This window comes from Haliotis cracherodii, unplaced genomic scaffold, assembly GCF_022045235.1.
Source record: "Haliotis cracherodii isolate W230 unplaced genomic scaffold, xgHalCrac1.p SCAF_1, whole genome shotgun sequence".
Classification (NCBI taxonomy): Eukaryota; Metazoa; Mollusca; class Gastropoda; order Lepetellida; family Haliotidae; genus Haliotis; species Haliotis cracherodii.
The window spans coordinates 50246060-50263963 of NW_027266264.1; the positions used below are offsets into that span (position 1 = coordinate 50246060).

The 17904-nt window shown below is 40.8% G+C and overlaps 1 protein-coding gene across 1 annotated transcript; it reads right to left on the reverse strand.

Annotated features, from left to right (window-relative positions):
* Positions 1-6803: 6803 nt before the first annotated feature.
* Positions 6804-17718, reverse strand: LOC139479014 (uncharacterized). The gene is made up of 11 exons (XM_071261748.1): positions 17642-17718; positions 15905-16550; positions 15399-15531; positions 14012-14355; positions 13311-13422; positions 12349-12440; positions 10739-10898; positions 9358-9563; positions 8698-8822; positions 7916-7979; positions 6804-6966 (listed from the first exon to the last, which is right to left on the reverse strand). The coding sequence occupies exons 2-11, from the start codon at positions 16535-16537 to the stop codon at positions 6868-6870; spliced, it is 1968 nt and encodes a 655-aa protein (XP_071117849.1). The 5' UTR covers positions 16538-16550; positions 17642-17718; the 3' UTR covers positions 6804-6867.
* Between the last annotated feature and the right edge of the window lie 186 nt (positions 17719-17904).

The window sequence follows — 17904 nt, forward strand, 5'->3', positions numbered from 1 at the left end:
CATTTAGCAACTCATCCACTGACCACACACCTACTTGTCTATCCACCCACAACTCATCTATATTTCCACCTCACTCACTCACATACATCCATTCAGCAACACATCCACTGATCACTCACCTACTTATCTATCCACTCACAACTCACCCATATTTCCAACTCACTCACTCACTCACATCCATTTAGCAACTCATCCACTGACCACTCACCTACTTATCTATCCACTCACAACTCACCCATTTTCCACCTCACTCACTCACTTACTCACATCCATTCAGCAACTCATCCACTGATCAATCACCTACTTATCTATCCACTCATAACTCACCCATTTTCCACCTCACTCACTCACTTACTCACATCCATTCTGCAACTCATCCACTGACCACTCACCTACTTATTTATCCACTAACAACTCACCCATTTTCCACCTCACTCACTCACTCACTCACATCCATTCAGCAATTCATCCACTGATCACTCACCTGCTTATCTATCCACTCACAACTCACCCATTTTTCCACCTCACTCAATAACTCACTCACTTACATCCATTCACCAACTCATCCACTGACCACTCACCTACTTATCTATCCACTCACAACTCACCACTATTTCCACCTCACTCACTCACTTACTCACATCCATTCAGCAACTCATCCACTGACCACTCACCTACTTGTCTATCCACTCACAACTCACCCATTTTCCACCTCACTCACTCACGTACATCCATTCAGCAACTCATCCACTGATCACTCACCTACTTATCTATCCACTCACAACTCACCCATTTTTCCACCTCACTCAATAACTCAATCACTTAAATCCATTCACCAACTCATCCACTGACCACTCACCTACTTATCTATCCACTCACAACTCACCACTATTTCCACCTCACTCACTCACTTACTCACATCCATTCAGCAACTCATCCACTGACCACTCACCTACTTGTCTATCCACTCACAACTCACCCATTTTCCACCTCACTCACTCACGTACATCCATTCAGCAACTCATCCACTGATCACTCACCTACTTATCTATCCACTCACAACTCACCCATTTTTCCACCTCACTCAATAACTCAATCACTTAAATCCATTCACCAACTCATCCACTGACCACTCACCTACTTACATGTTGTATCTATCTACTCACAACTCATCCATTTTTTCACTTCACTCACTCACTCACTTACATCCATTCAGCAACTCATCCACTGATCACTCACCTACTTATCTATACACTCACAACTCACCCATTTTTTCACCTCACTCACTCACTTACATCCATTCACCAACTCATCCACTGATCACTCACCTACTTATCTATCCACTCACAACTCACCCATTTTTCCACCTCACTCAATAACTCACTCACTTACATCCATTCACCAACTCATCCACTGGCCACTCAACCAGCTACCGCACCCGAATAACAAACAGTATTACATTTTACATTTTAAAACGTATGTGTTCCTCTTCATTTACATTCCATTGTAAGCAAGTAAAACATTACACACTGTATTATTGTATCATGTTTTATTTGTTTCACGATATGAATCCTACATACCCCAAGTCTTTTTAAGTCCTCTTGCCTTAAACCATGTAATAAAGTTTCTTTTAAACGGGTTTGTATACATATACCTTACGGTTGTAGTCAAGATGATTGATATGGTCCTGGGCGAAATTACGTCAGTTTAAAGAGTAAATATCTTATGTATATTCAAACACAATTCATTCACATCTACGTTGAGGCTTTGATTACTCTGATCGGTAGCCATTACGTGTAGTGGGCCGATCATTACATAAGCCTCAAGACGTGCACATATTTCTGTGAAAGGAGTCCGAACATAAACTGATGGGCAAATAAAAGTATGCCGATTTTGTTCCTTAAGTAATTGAAAATTGAAGGAACTGTTGTGAAAAGTTATCTGTGGTTGAGTATTTTGTTTTGTAAACATAAATTGGCTCCATAGAGATTGGGGTAAGCAATGAATTTTCAACCTATCTTGTAAATTTGTGCCGAAAAAATCGTATTTACTGATTTTCAAAGATAAGGTGTATAGGATACCCATCAGCAGGTGTGTTTTATGCGAACATTTGTTTTTAGTGTTTTAAAAGTTTTAAAAACAATTATATTATTTTTTGAAATAACAATGTAGAAGTATTCTTTAATTGCTGACTAAGCGCCAGTACAGTTCATGTTTTAATATAAAATCGCTCATTTATTTTTTCAAATGCAAATCAAACATATGATAAATGTAGTAGAGTTGACATTGTATGCTAAATGTAGTAGAGTTGACACTGTATGCTAAATGTACTAGAGTTGACACTGTATACTAAATGTTGTAGAGTTGACATTGTATGCTAAATGTAGTAGAGTTGACATTGTATGCTAAATGTAGTAGAGTTGACATTGTATGCTAAATGTAGTTGAGTTGACACTTAATGCTAAATGTAGTAGAGTTGACACTGTATGCTAAATGTAGTAGAGTTGACATTGTACGCTAAATGTAGCCGAGTTGACATTGTACGCTAAATGTAGTAGAGTTGGCCTTAGCTACGTTGAATGTGGTAGAGATGACCACAGCTATGTTGAATGTGGTAGAGATGTCCCAGGCTATGTTGAATGTGATAGAGAAGACCCCAGCTATGTTGAATGTAGTATAGTTGACCCCAGATATGTTGAATGTAGTAGAGATGACCCCAGCTATGTTGAATGTAGTAGAGTTGACCCAAGCTATGTTGAATGTAGTAGAGTTGACCCAAGCTATGTTGAATGTGGTAGAGATGACCCCAGCTATGTTGAATGTAGTAGAGTTGACCCCAGCTATATTGAATGTGGTAGGGATTGCCCCAGCTGTGTGGAATGTGGTAGAGATGACCCCAGCTATGTTGAATGTGATAGAGATGACCCAGCTATGTTGAATGTGGTAGAGTTGACCCCAGCTATGTTAAATGTAGTAGAGTTGACCCCAGCTATGTTGAATGTGATAGAGATGACCCCATCTATTTTGAATGTGGTAGAGTTGACCCCAGCTATGTTGAATGTGGTAGAGATGACCTTAGCTATATTGAATGCGGTGGAGATGTCCCAGGCTATGTGTAATGTGGTAGAGAAGACCTTAGCTATATTGAATGTGATAGGGGTGACCCCAGCTATGTTGAATGTGGTAGAGATTACCCCAGCTATGTTGAATGTAATAGGGATGACCACAGCTATGTTGAATGTAGTAGAGTTGGCCTAGCTATATTGAATGTGGTAGAGATGATCCCAGCTATGTTGAATGCGGTAGAGATGACCACAGCTATGTTGAATGTGGTAGAGATGACCCCAGCTATGTTGAATGTAGTAGAGATGACCACAGCTATGTTGAATGTAATAGAGATGACCCCAGCTATGTTGAATGTGGTAGAGATGACCCCAGCTATGTTAAATGTAGTAGAGATGACCACAGCTATGTTGAATGTAGTAGAGATGACCCCAGCTATGTTGAATGTAGTAGACTTTACTTATAGCTATGATGAATGTGGAAGTTTGACTTTCAGCTAGATTCAAGAGGAGTGTTGACATTCAACTGCTAAATAGGATTATGTTGACGTTTTAGATAACCGTTAACTGATAGCATTGAGATAATGTTAAATATATATGTGGAATGTTCCGATCGTTAACGCTGTTGAATACGACAGTGATTGCATCTGAATTTAGCCATGCCTATTGTTACTGAGTCTATAGCGATGCGGAATGTGTTGTTGTGGACAGTGGATTGTGCCCGGACGAGTATCTGATGATGTTCATTGTGAATCCATGGACAAGACGCCATTCTGATTATGTCGCCAGAATCTCTGGTTATCTCGAATGTGTTTCCATGGCTTTACTCTACAATTTATGTGTGCTAAAGTCATATCTGTGCTGTATTAATTAAAGGTCTTGTATCAATTACTAAGCAATACGTTTGTTAATCTGTCGTGTTATGCACGTTGAAAGGTTTATCATATAATGGGTAGGTTCCTCGGCAGGATAAAGCCAACGGATAAAAACGATATCCGTTGGGGTCATATGCGGATAGAGATGCAAATATCAAAGGTCAAGTAGGGACTACTTTCACTGTTTATAAACAAACATGGCGTCGCCCTTGTCATTCGGCGATCGAGTCAGAATTAACCATCGGGAATCTGGATAAACTACAGAGATAATTGCTATCATTATCAAAAGAACAGTCTAATATACTGAAAATCAGTGTCTAACTGTGACGTAGCTAAGGCATTTTATAAGTTTTGGCAACTTTGGAGAAACAATTTTGCGAGGGCACGAGGCCTAGCCAAGCGGGATCAGTAGCCATATCTGTGCTTGTAGACCTCTGCGGCTTGAAACCTTCTCCACAAATTAAAATAGTTGGATTTGGCCGAAATATGTTTGAATTGTTACCTTGTTCCTTTTTGTCGCTGTGTGTACATCTGACTTCACAGCTTAACGTTATGACTGTCAACAACGTCTGACTGTGGCTATGACGTCTCGTAGACTAGGTTTAGAGTAGCTTCCCTTTGACAAAGGGCAGTTTATCTAGCGGACAGACCGATGGATTGCCGCGAAAGGCAATTAAAAACAATTGTTGTTTTGTGTATATGTTGCTTCGCCACTGTATAAGAAACAGATTTCAGTTGGAACTATATTGGCTACTGTCACTGTCCGACTGACACATCACTTACCCTGTGACGTAATAAATATTCATGCGCGCATTCCAGGAAAACTCGCAATGTTTCGGTAATGTTTATGAGAGAGGGAAAGCGATTTTGAAGCACAGAATTAAAGAATGACATTAAATGATAAAGAGGTTATCACGCTTGTGTGTTTGGGGATGGTAAATATCCTGTATTAGGAATAAACACTATGTATTTAGCTCGCCAAGGCTCGCTAAATACAATGTTTATTCCTAATGCAGGATATTTACCATCCCCAAACACACTCGCGTGATAACCTCTATGTCTTCGCAGAGTGTGATACACGACAGTGTGTTCCAGACTGTTAAATCCTGACAGGTCAAATGGAAAGAGAAGTATTTATGTTGACAATGATCAATAGTGGGCTTTCATAGAAAACCAAACGAAATCCATAATTTATCAAATACAACGCCAACACAAACTACATGTATACAAATGCACGTCATTCCCGTCAAACAGCGACGTGCATTGACGTGTAACGACAACTGGATCTCGTTATCAAGCTGAGCATCACATCAACACATATAAATGATGTACAAATAGCGGAATTAACATCCTATCAAACGTGATAATAGCTCTGTCACAAATGGAAACTTAACACTTGTATGTGCTCGATTCAAGTAACATAAGAAGCTGTAAGTTCACGCGAGCCGGGCAATACGTGTGACCCAGGTAACGTGGCGTAACGTGTGTAGCCTCATTAGCTGGCAGTGAGGATTAACTATAATTATCTGTTATCAATATGATCAGTTCGGGCTTTCCTCACCCATTAAGCTGACAAGCCGAATACTGTTCAAAGCGGCGTGAAACCCAACTTACTCGCTCACCCACTCTCTATGCATATCAGAACATGAACCGGTTACAGGTCTAAGCAGCTACACATAAACCTCGATATAATATTAACCACCGCTTACTATACATAAAGATAAAGCAGTTTTCTTAGATCGCGCCCGGTATTTACTTTCCGACGAAATGCATTTTGTTTTTGTTTACAAAGATAAATACTAAAACAAAACCATTTATGTAATGTTTACCTATTCCATGGCAATCGTTATTTGAATACCGCTACTCTGTTTCTTGCGGGGCACGGGTGACCCAATCGTCTAAGAAACCGCAATACGCGTCCCTCGGGCACACCAGAAACCTATGATTGTTGGGCCGAATCCCGGCTCGTCCCGATTATGTTTCTGGGTTTGTCAGTACCATACCCGTGCATGCCCAAAGTGGAAAACGCGTGAGACCTGCATCAATTCGAGCTATCCTCCCACATTAAGCCGACATGCCGCGATATAACTGGAACACTGTTTAAGGCGGACTGTTTAACGCGACGTTAAACCCCACCTCACCTCACCTCACCTCACCTCACCTCACCTCACCTCCAGGCCCTCGTGAATCCTATCATTGGTGCGAGGAAGCAGAGGGCTGAGTGAGTGGGTTCCCTCGTGAATCCTATCATTGGTACGAGGTTCTACACCCACTCACTCAGCCCTCTGCTTCCTCGTACCAATGATATTATTCACGAGGGCCTGTAGGTGAGGTGAGGTGAGGTGAGGTGAAATGGGGTTGAACGTCGCGTCCAAGATTATTGCACTTATTGCACCGATTTATAGTGCTAGGTCACTGAGATAGCATGCCGCAATTTAACATGAATACCCCAATCAGACACAGTTTACTGACTCCGAGCCGACCAGTCTTTGTTTTAGCGTCTTAATGCCGAGCGCCAGACAGGGTAACAACAAGTACCATCTTTTCACGTCTTTTGGTATGACGCGGCCGGGGATCGAACCCCTGACCTTCCGCTCTCCGGGCGGACGCTCTACCACAAGACCACGGAGGCGGTAGGTGAGGTGAGGTGAAATGGGGTTTAACGTCGCGTCCAAGATTATAGGACCTGTAAGAACATACAGCGGTCTTACTTTTTCATCAGGTGTCGATGGTATCTTATACATTCACCAAACCGAGGCCATTGGCATTACATATTTCCAAACAATGTTCCGAATAAAAGCAAACGTAGGAGGTGTGCTTAACCTTTTACCAGGTAGGTATATGATTAATAATGACATCTGTTCGAGTCTTACGATAGACGTGCACCACATCGGTAACAAGTGGTGAACATCTGCAAGACATCGGCGTAATCAGTTAAGACGTTCGACTGCTTCGCTGAACCGCCTTATGTCTCTGAGGTCGTTCAAGCGAAGATCATCCTTGACATAGGTGTAGAAGAACTCCGGTGCCTGTGGACAATATTGAATATGTTACACACACAGTGCATTCCGAGTACCATTTGGGTATGACATCAAATACACTGAACATTATGGCGTGAGACATGTTGACGGCTTCAAGTGGGTGCAACCCCAAAGTGAAAACCATCAGCCAGGGACAGACCATCAATCTTAAACCGCTATGATAACGTGACGCTATTGTTGATGCAGTTGATTCTGAGCCAAGACATCGCTGGTCGTTCTGAACGTGCATTTTGTGCAAGTAAGCCTGACGCAACTATAATATTGTGAGGTGAGGTGAAAGAGGGTTTAACGTCGCGTCCAAGATTATTGCACTTATGTAGCGACGTGTGTGTGTGTGTGTGTGTGTGTGTGGCTACTTTTACTAGCCCGGACTAATGTCGATTTATATTGCTTGCACACTGAGATACCATGCCGCAGTTTCACATGAATACCCTACTCAGACACAGTATACTGACCAGTTCTTGTTTCCGCCCCTTAATGTCGAGCGCCAGACAGGGTAACAACAAGTACCATCTTTTAACGTCTTTAAGTATGACGCGGCCGGGGATCGACCCCTGACCTTCCGCTCTCCGGGCGGACGCTCTACCACTAGACCACGGAGGCGGTTATGTCATTGTGATAAATTATAGAGAAAATATACATCAACTAAGCCTTAAGTCCGAGAAATCTATTGATTTCTCCAATACATAATCCTTCACGTTAAGTTGCACAAGTGGTTCTGATGCCCATGTTCCACCATATGACGTGTTCCGTTACATTGCATTAACTAGATAGCATGACTACAGACTAACGTGTGGTATCAATTAAAATATTCACACTTTTCCTTCCTTTGAACGGTTAGGAATGCATCGTTTTAGTGTGGAATTATTACTGTATGGTTATTCACATTATAAAAACGGCTATGTGTACGTGATTTTGTTGTTCTGAGTTCTCATACCTTATAAGAAAGCTTCTTAAGGAACACCAAATCTTCACCGGATAGATCCTTCAGCGAGGAATGCCTTTAATGGAGAAAGTAGATCATTGTTCACTTTGTTAAAAGCACACGACACACGAGACAAACTACTTCAGAATCGTTATCCAGTACAAACCTGTTGACCATTCATTTAAACATATTGGACACCCACATATATGAGTGAGTTTGGTTTGACGTGGCTTTAATCTATATTTAAGTTATATCACGGGGTGTCAGTTTGATGGTGGAGCAAAGCTCGCAGTAGTGCGGGTCTTAGACGTTTACCACTTTGATGAATCCCACGAGCATGGGTATGGTGCTTACAAACCTAGAAACATAATCAGGGGGCACGGGTGGCCCAGTCGTCTAAGGCGCCGCAATTTGCTGTGCAGTGTTACTTCCCTTGGGCACGCCAGAAACCTACCCTTGTGGGTTCGAACGTCGGTTCGCCCCGATTATGTTTCTAGGTTTTTCAGCACTATACCCGTGCTCGTGGGTTTCACCGAACTGGTAAACGTCTAAGGCCGCATCACTTCGGGCTTTCCTACCACATTAAGCTGGCAAGCCGTGATATAACTGGAATACTGTTAAAAGTGGCGTTAAACACAACTCACTCACATACTCACTCAAAAAACATAATCAAAGTAAACCGGGATTCGAATCCCCGAACATAGGTTTCTGGCACGCTTGAGAGACGCAAATCTGTTCAGTGATTTGCGCCCCACGTATACATTTTACGCCCCTGTTAATTGCGATGTAAGCACCTGCTGAGGCCGGACTTCACGAGCCAGTTGTGCACGTCCTTGTTGGACCACGTAGCAGTGGCGGGTCCCCTTGCTGCGTCCACGGGCGCGGCCTTCAGAACGGCAGCGGACGTCCTCACCTCACCCTGTCGGAACATGGTACAATGGTAACCGTTATCAACTAGATATCGTTAATGTATTTCACGGCCTGGAATTCCTTTGTCATCTTCACATTTCTAGGACCGTCACGTAATTTTTAGTATATCTCTGGATATTTTTCAGTAGTGAAGACAATTTCATAAAAAGTATCCCGAAAAATATTCATGATCCCTAACTTTTTTTGTTCAATGTTTGTGCATACATCAGTAATAGGATCTAAACAGCAATATCAGTTGAATGGAAATCAAATGCAAATCCACGATGTTTGTCATTCAGCTTTAGTTTTAAATGGACCCACTTGTACATTATATTATATTATTATGCCTAGTTGGCTATTCAAATCTTCATGGTTATGATCATAACGGTCCTCTATACCCTATACACGAATTTTGTACAGAATATGTTTATATCGTATGAGAACATAAAGTGAAGTGCATCGTTTGAACCGTTTGAATCTTGTGATTAATGGTTCAACAGCGGCACTTCACTGTATGTTCCCAAATTATGCCAAGATAAACTTACGTCAACAACATCAGCTTTAAGCCCTCTGCCCTTTTCTCCTAATTCTCTGCTCAGCTCCATCAACTTCTTATTAAAGTCATATTTTCCACTGAAGTCGAAGAAGAGTTTGGTTCCTTTTATCATCCCCAACCAACCATCTGGCTTGTACTCCCTCTGCATCAGTAAGGGGATGATAGTCTTCTGTAGCGAGAATGCGTACTCTGCCTCTGTAACAGAAGGGGGAATATGACCCAAAAGGATAGAATGAGCGTGTTTAATAATTTCCAATATTTGCACACGATTTCCAATGCTGATTTGTCAATTGAAGCCATGTGACGTCACAGTACTACATTGCTTAAAAAATACGATCTGACGTCATTCGTTGGTCATGACGTCAAAAATTGATAATATTACGTCACCTAAATCATAGGAAACCTTCAGTGAAGTTAATATATAGAATTAACATTTCATTCGTATGTTCTTCATTTTCTCTCTTAACATATAATTGGGTAATATAGCATAACCTACTCAAAACTCGGAATTACGTATAATCAGTCCCTCGTGAATTATGTAAGTCCTTTGCCGAAGGCTCAGAATTAAAGCTTTTATTCACACGGGACAGATAATCCGCAATACCGCGTAGCTGGTTGGTTATTCTGTATATGCCAATATAAACTCCAGGGACACATGCCAATATAAACTCCAGGGACACTTGCCAATATAAACTCCAGGGACACATGTCAATATAAACTCCAGGGACACATGTCAATATAAACTCCAGGGACACTTGCAGATATAAACTCCAGGGACACATGCCAATATAAACTCCAGGGACACATGTCAATATAAACTCCAGGGACACATGCCAAATAAACTCCAGGGACACATGCCAATATAAACTCCATGGACACATGCCAATATAAACTCCAGGGACACATGCCAATATAAACTCCAGGGACACATGCCAATATAAACTCCAGGGACACTTGCCAATATAAACTCCAGGGACACATGCCAATATAAACTCCATGGACACATGCCAATATAAACTCCAGGGACACTTGCCAATATAAACTCCAGGGACACATACCAATATAAACTCCAGGGACACATGCCAATATAAACTCGGATCAACCGGTCCTAGGTTCGAATCTACGATAACGATATTTGGTCTACTAGCACCATACTGTGCCCAAGGCTATACAGAACTAGAACCCGCATCTATTTGGACAGTTAAGTGTCGGCAAACTCAACTTGCCCATTCCATCATTCGACCTTCATACCATTACAACAATTCGAAGCATTGCTTCACTTATATACTTACCCCATACAGTTGTTGATATGGCGATATGTCTCACATTTCTACAACAGTTGTATGGCAATGTACGTAACTAATGCTTACCTGATCTACAATTTTGGCTCTCTTTGTACCTCTCCGACATGCACACCAACACCACAGACGCATTCTGCACGGCCTCCGCCATCGCCTGTAGCGTGGAGCCCCCCATGTTGTCCACGTCCATCCATATCTTATAGCCGTCGGCCTTCAGTAGTTCCTTCACCTGACAGAATATATGGAAGTGTAAACACTGACACATCCCGTATTGTAACTATCAATATATACGCGGAAAGACAATATCTTTTCGATATATGATTATAAACGTGGATGTTTAACTTCTTTGGGGATATGCATTTGAAATAGCAATGCACACACAGCATTACTCGCAATTGTACATGAATAACTGTTAAATGCGGCGTTAAATCCAACTCACTCAGTAATCGTGGCGAACCGGCAATCGAACCCACGATCATAGGTCTCTAGCGTGCCCAAGGGACGCGACCCTGGACAGAGCCTTAGACTACTGGGCCACCCGTGCCCCCTCTGGATACTTAACGTCTATTAAGTTAAACTTAGCCATCGAGCGTTCTTTCCAAGCCCTGCTGTATCCCAAACTGAGGCAGGTGCCACCAGTAGGACGGGATGTGCTTCCCCTTTTGGGGAACACCTGGTGTCCTCACAGATTTTCAGTGATCCATTTATATAAATGTCACCACTATTTTGACTTTTACGCCCAACAGAATCTGTTTCGACAGATTATTCTCAGGCGTTGACGTTTACGTTGACAATGACGCTATATATTAACAAATTACATTAAGGTGCTATGCTAAGTGTCACTAGGTTTTAACAACGGTGCCGTATTTCATGAGACGAAATTTAAGTCTTTAGAAGAATTGTGCTCCTTAAAATTAATTACTGTTATCTTGATTTAGGTCACTAAAACCACGAATACAATTCAAGAACGTACCATGAACTTTGTGATAAAATGGTGGCAAGGGAAACTATAACACTCTGTTGTTTGATTTTCAATTGAGGTATAGTTAGCGATATCATATCCAAAACATGAACTGCGCTGGCGCTGAGTCAGCCTTCAAAGAAAACTTCTACATGTTTTTGTTTTTTTATATATCATTTGATTAAAAACTTTTTTCACACATACAACATATTACACAACGGCTGTTTGGTAGCTTAGACATCTTGCCTTTGAAAATCAAATTTTGTTCTTGTTTCGGCACGAATTTACAACATTTCAAACATGTTTAGGGTTATGTGGTTGCAAATTCATTTCTTAACCCAGTCTTCACTGAACCAATTTATTTTGAGACAAAATTACCCCTTTTCACAAACTGTTGCAGGAATAAGTGATGGTTAAAAAACCATCGTCAAATTTAACAACAGTAGGTTAAATTTTCAATTACATTAAAACGAGCTCGGTATTCTTTATTTTGCCCCTCTTGTTATTTGAACGCAATTACTTAAAGAAGACAACGTTCTTTCAAGTTCATGTTATTTTATGCGATCTTTATGGATATACACAATGTAGATGTAATTACATCGTAACAATATTTATATTACCCACACGAAGAAATCGATTCCAGATTTTACCATGTTATGGTATACATACAGTGTACATAATTGAAACATCAGATTCTACAACAGTTATCTCTACTTACCTGAAGTAGAGTCTTCTGGTCGGCCCACTGGTAACTTATCATCACGTGACCGGATATGCCCCCTGGTTGTTCTTTGTTACTCTTCTTGTTTTCTGAGGGAGATAAAAGAAACCACGATCAAAGAAGTAATACTTTGTCCGAAGAATCTGCCAATACTCACAATCTTCTTAAACCTATTTTATCGACCGAGCAACAAAACTGCACACAGTTACTTACCACTTCCATAGCCTGTACCTTGCTGCCAACGTCGTACCTCTGGCACAGGTCAACAAAATGTTTCGATTCGTCACATCTTACTTAGTCCGTTCAACAAACTACTTATATTTATCATCCATTGTATTTCTATAAAGTCGACACATTTAGATTAACATACGTCACGAATTGGTGAATTGCTTTATAAAATATGAAACGCGAACAACTACACTGTATTTCCATTTGCGTATGTTCTATTTGTTTACAATACGGTTCCATCGCATCCCTTTCGACAGCAAACAATACGATTATTCTGATTTTCCCAATCGACGTGGCTGTTGTGAGATATCTTTATAATTAAGCAAATCAATCTGTAAATCACACTAGACTTCCATTAGCAAGACCAGCTCTGATGTCGGTATACGCGCCTTTGGGAACACGAAGAGAAAAGTCTGGTCACGTGGTATGCCTTTGAACTTGAGGCAGTGAGCTCGCGCAAAATCATCACTGTGCGAGAGTGTGAAGTACTCTCCTTTCTAGCGGAACTATCGATACACCAATTTCGCGATACGGTTACGTTACGATTTCCAGCTCATGGCAGAACCGTGATTCTGATCGAGTTAAAGGTATTGTCGCCGTGGCACTGTTTCAGTCAAAGAGAACGGTCGTAACGTGATAGTAACAGTTTACCATGGCGGGAGATTTGCCCTACTGTCACAGTGCCGCAGTAAAGTAGGAAGAGCTTTTGAGCAGTAGTGTATCCATCATACCGTCTTTCGTCTTCATCTGTAGGACCCAGAGAGCTCCTTCTGAGGCTTTAGCAACAGCCTTATCCGAGGAAGTCTTTCGCTGCTTCAGTAAATCCATTAGCTCTTTGTTTTTCTGAAAAAAGGTTAAACCAGTTCAAACAATGCTCTTCTTTATTTATTATTACAACTTCATCAACAGACAATTTCTATACCATTCATATTCGTTTCTGGGTCACGAAGGAATAATTACCATCGGTCAATACTAGATGATAGTCGACAATCAAATTAATTACATGAAATAACCACTAGTTCGTACAAATGTGTCCTTAACCTTCAAATACAGAAGCCAATTGGATTTGGATTCATAATTCTCCAGGTTAAAGGAATTGCGTGAGCATGAATTGACGCCACTTGTAGCAATATTCCAGGAATGAACGCTTTAACAACTAGGCTATTAGCCACCCTCTCCATGTTAAACGACTGGCTTATTCGTAGTGGCCGTCCCAGCATGTTTGAAATGAGCTGATTTTCAAATTATTGTTGACCCTAATAATATACTGATAATGACAATGCCCCGGTGAAACAAACCATCAGACAAGCGACGAATTAATGACCCAAAAATAGGGACCATGAAGTCTAGTCTCACGTCCAAAGGTATTTAAAGCACTAACACAACGATTACATTTCTTTAGTTCCCCATTCAACACCAGAATGATACAAACATTAAAATCTTTTCTGTTCTCTTCGTCAAAAGCCAGTTCCCAAACACACTTGACCGCCTTCTCAATCTCCTCATCGCTGCTACTGTCCCTCAACACATTCATCAACTTCGGCAACACGCCCTTCTTCACTAGCAGAGTCTTATTGGCATCGTTCTTGGCCAACCCTGTCATTCCATCTATCACTTCTTCAACACTGAAGCCATCAAACCGATGACTTGGATACTTCCAGGCTCGCTCTAATATAAACAAAATGAAGTCAAACACGGAATCATCGGCAAGCAGAAGGTCGTTTTGGTCTTCATCCAACATGTTAGCGAGACACAGCAGAACCAACAGACGTACCTCTGGAACATAACAAAATGTAGGTCTGCAACGATACACCTTATTACGATACTATATTCAGAGAATGACAAAACTGATTATCTCTCCCAAGTGAATTAATTTTGTAAGTCCTGACTGGAGAGGACGATTAGCAGATAATCTGTTATTGGTCGTCATTCTTTGTATTCTTTGTATTATCCATAGTCTGTTTTTCAGGAAAACGTGGGTTCCACTGGAGACATCGGAACATGATGGAACATCACATAAAATCGTTTTGACGTCATGAACAATGGATGATGTCATCTTCAAAGAGTTGCGACAATGCGTTCATATGAAGTCAAGTTGATAGGGGCAAGCCCTCTTTGCATATTTGCAAACAATAAAACATTGGAACAATTGGAACGAACTTGCTAATCAGCATTAAGCGTTACTAAAATAGTTTCACCTATTGTCTGTTCTCGTATTGGTAATATTATACGATATTAAGGTTTCGATACGTAACATGAAAACTTCTAAAACCGTTTTAAATCATTAATGGCACAATTTGAGACCTATCTCAAAACATATTTAATACGTTACGGTGAACTAATGTGAGAACTGTTTGCAAGTTCTTTAAAAATGTATATGTTCTTCTTATTTCGTCTTGTATCGTGACAAAAGTATTGATATACGCGGGTGACATTAAGGCACTGTGGGGGAAAATATTGACACTCGCCACAGAGTAATTATGTTCTTCTCGATGTATTTAAAGATTTTCATTCATAATTAAATCCTTTGCGTCAATAGAAACATATTTGTTATTCTTACACGTGACTCGATGTGCTGGGAGCAAATACATGTAGACGGTCATTGTGGCCAAGTTTCCGTTGAGCTGTACGACTACCAAGTAACGACAGCATTTTGTATACATTTGTATCACTAAAATAGAAACGTTAATGATTTGTAGCTAAAACTGTGGCACCAACACAGTGGAATCCAAGAAAACCACAAATCTTTCTAAGCAGACATTTAACATTCGTTATTAACCTATTAACATCATCTAGTTACATCAGGACAATGTACGTACTTTCAGATTTGGATTTAAGGAATGGCAAGAGAACAGACACGGTGTCCAGTTTCCTTATTGTCTGTCTGATGGCAGGATTACGTGCCGAGTTGTACAGCACTCCGATAGAACCGACGAAACAGTCGTCGGGCACCTTAAAGAGAGTTGTGACAATTCAGACATAAGGACTGAATCAGTTATGTCATGTTTAATCTGAGAACCGTAATACAACCTTTAAAACCTGTCAAGAATAAAAGAAAATCCATTGCATCATAATCAGGACATGTACGACTGAATTTGGATTGGATTTTTGTTATCTGTGTTCATTTTCGATTCACAAATTGTGTTTTTGCTGCATGTACGAAAAAACAACGAATCTTTATGGCTTGGATCTCAGCATGACCACATTAAAACATTTGTATTCGTGGAATTGTTAGGAGAGTCTTGTAAATGTAAAATTGATATGTTAGAATATTAACTCGAGAGATGAGAATATATTAAATCGATATTTGAGAATATAAACTCACATCATCGAAGTCTTCTAGATGTGTACGGGATTCTTTTAGATCTTCAACGAAATATTTGAAGATACCAGTGTCGGCGAGTTTTTCACAGAAATATAAACTAGAATCAGTATAGTTGAGTAGCACTGATCTCAGCATGACGAGGAACCCGAGAGGGGCATCTGCTTGGTGAGATTCAACAGTTCTGGCAGTGAATGCTGTCAAACCCGCCTCCTCTAGCGCTTCTCCATATGCCTCGGCAAATGCACCAGCAGCTCTCAGCAGGGCCATGTACCTCCCCAAAACCCGCTTCTTTTTATAATGCTTAAAATAAGAAGCTTCCATGCTGGATTCGATACTTTCCTGGAGATCAATCCACTGCCATGTTGACTTTTGATTCTCCTCTAGTTTCTCAATAAGTGAGTGCATTTCTTCAAACACATAGAACAGCTCGGGATGGTCTCTCTGCAAGTCTTGGGCCGTTTTGACGTCGTCCTCGTTATTTGCTGGAAGAAGTAAATCCATGGTCTGTGTCTTGCCAGCGCCAGCGGTTGATTCAATGTTTTCCGTCCCATGTCTTGGACGTTGGGTGGAAACTGGCTGGTCTTTGTGGGTAACACTGTTTGGCTTCCTTGCAGCGCTGCTTGAACTGCCCATAGTGTCGTGCTACCTTTCAATGGAAATGAAAGTTGGTACATAAACCAGTTTCTCCATGGCACTTTGCCGTCTTTACATATATTGTTAACTCAGCCAATACCAGCAGACAACTTCACCCTTTTTCTCCCGAAAATTCATAGTTTTAATAGATATACTTTATCTTTTGCCTTGATGATTGGTGTTGGTGATCTTTATGAACATATGAATAACCTTCGGATATAATCCGTGATTCCAATAGCAATAAGTAAACGATAGGAGTTTAGTGTTTCACTTACCAGAACACCAATACCATCTTTGCACGTTGTCAAGCAATACATAAGTATGTTTTCAAAAGATAGGATGGCAGTTACGCGGGCATGATTTTGTTGGAATTGGAACTTTATCGAAATATGAACCGGTTCCTTAACATTTTTCATTTGATCTAGGCACTCTAGTGTAACGTGTTTACTTACTACCTTCAGCGTATGGAACACGTAGTCTGCGGGAGGTAACATACTTAATCCATACCGTATACATATCGCCCCAAAGCATTCACGGTCAGAACAACTTCCCAGTAATCTAATAAAGTATCGTGGAAAGAGGCGACAGAGTGATATGGCTCGGTGACTGGTTGATTTGGTGTCATCGTACCCCGACGTCATGGTATGTGGCTTGTTATATCAATCAGTGGTTTGTCTAGTCCAGACTAGATCATTTTCAGGCCGCCGCAGTATAGCTGGACTATTGCTTAGTGCGGCGTTAAACAGCAAACAATAAAGAAAGCTACATATCCAAGGAACGTGGCTTCACACAATATATCCTGTGACACATTGTCTTCAAAGTGTGTATTGAAGTCAAATATACCAAAACACTGGCTACTACAAAGGAAATTCATTGCCCAAATAACTTATAAATTTCATATTTGTTTCACTAAAGATAACATTTCATATATAATTAGTATCATTTCTTTATAGCTGATGTTATCTGCAACAGTTGAGGTTTTAGTTCGGATACAGTAATATCCGTTCCATAACCACGTACCAAACAAACACCTACACATCGCAGCTTGATCGTAATGACATATATAAACTATTCCTATGCGGGTAGACTCGCGTATGAGCTTACCTGTGCGTGTTCTTTCATGAAAAGTCGTCAGTTGAGAAGGTTATCAACGTCCTGAGCACATGTCCAACAGACATAACCCATCCCAAGCATTTTATCAACACTCTACAATGCCATGTCTTGTTTCTCAGTTAAAGAAGTAAGGCACCATGACAACATGTACACAATCGATAGCCCGAGTTCAGGGCATGAATGCGTCCCGCTCGTCTCGCATTCTGGACTGCTCCCCCTATCTGAATACTGTTTAGATTGAATTGACGATCCAC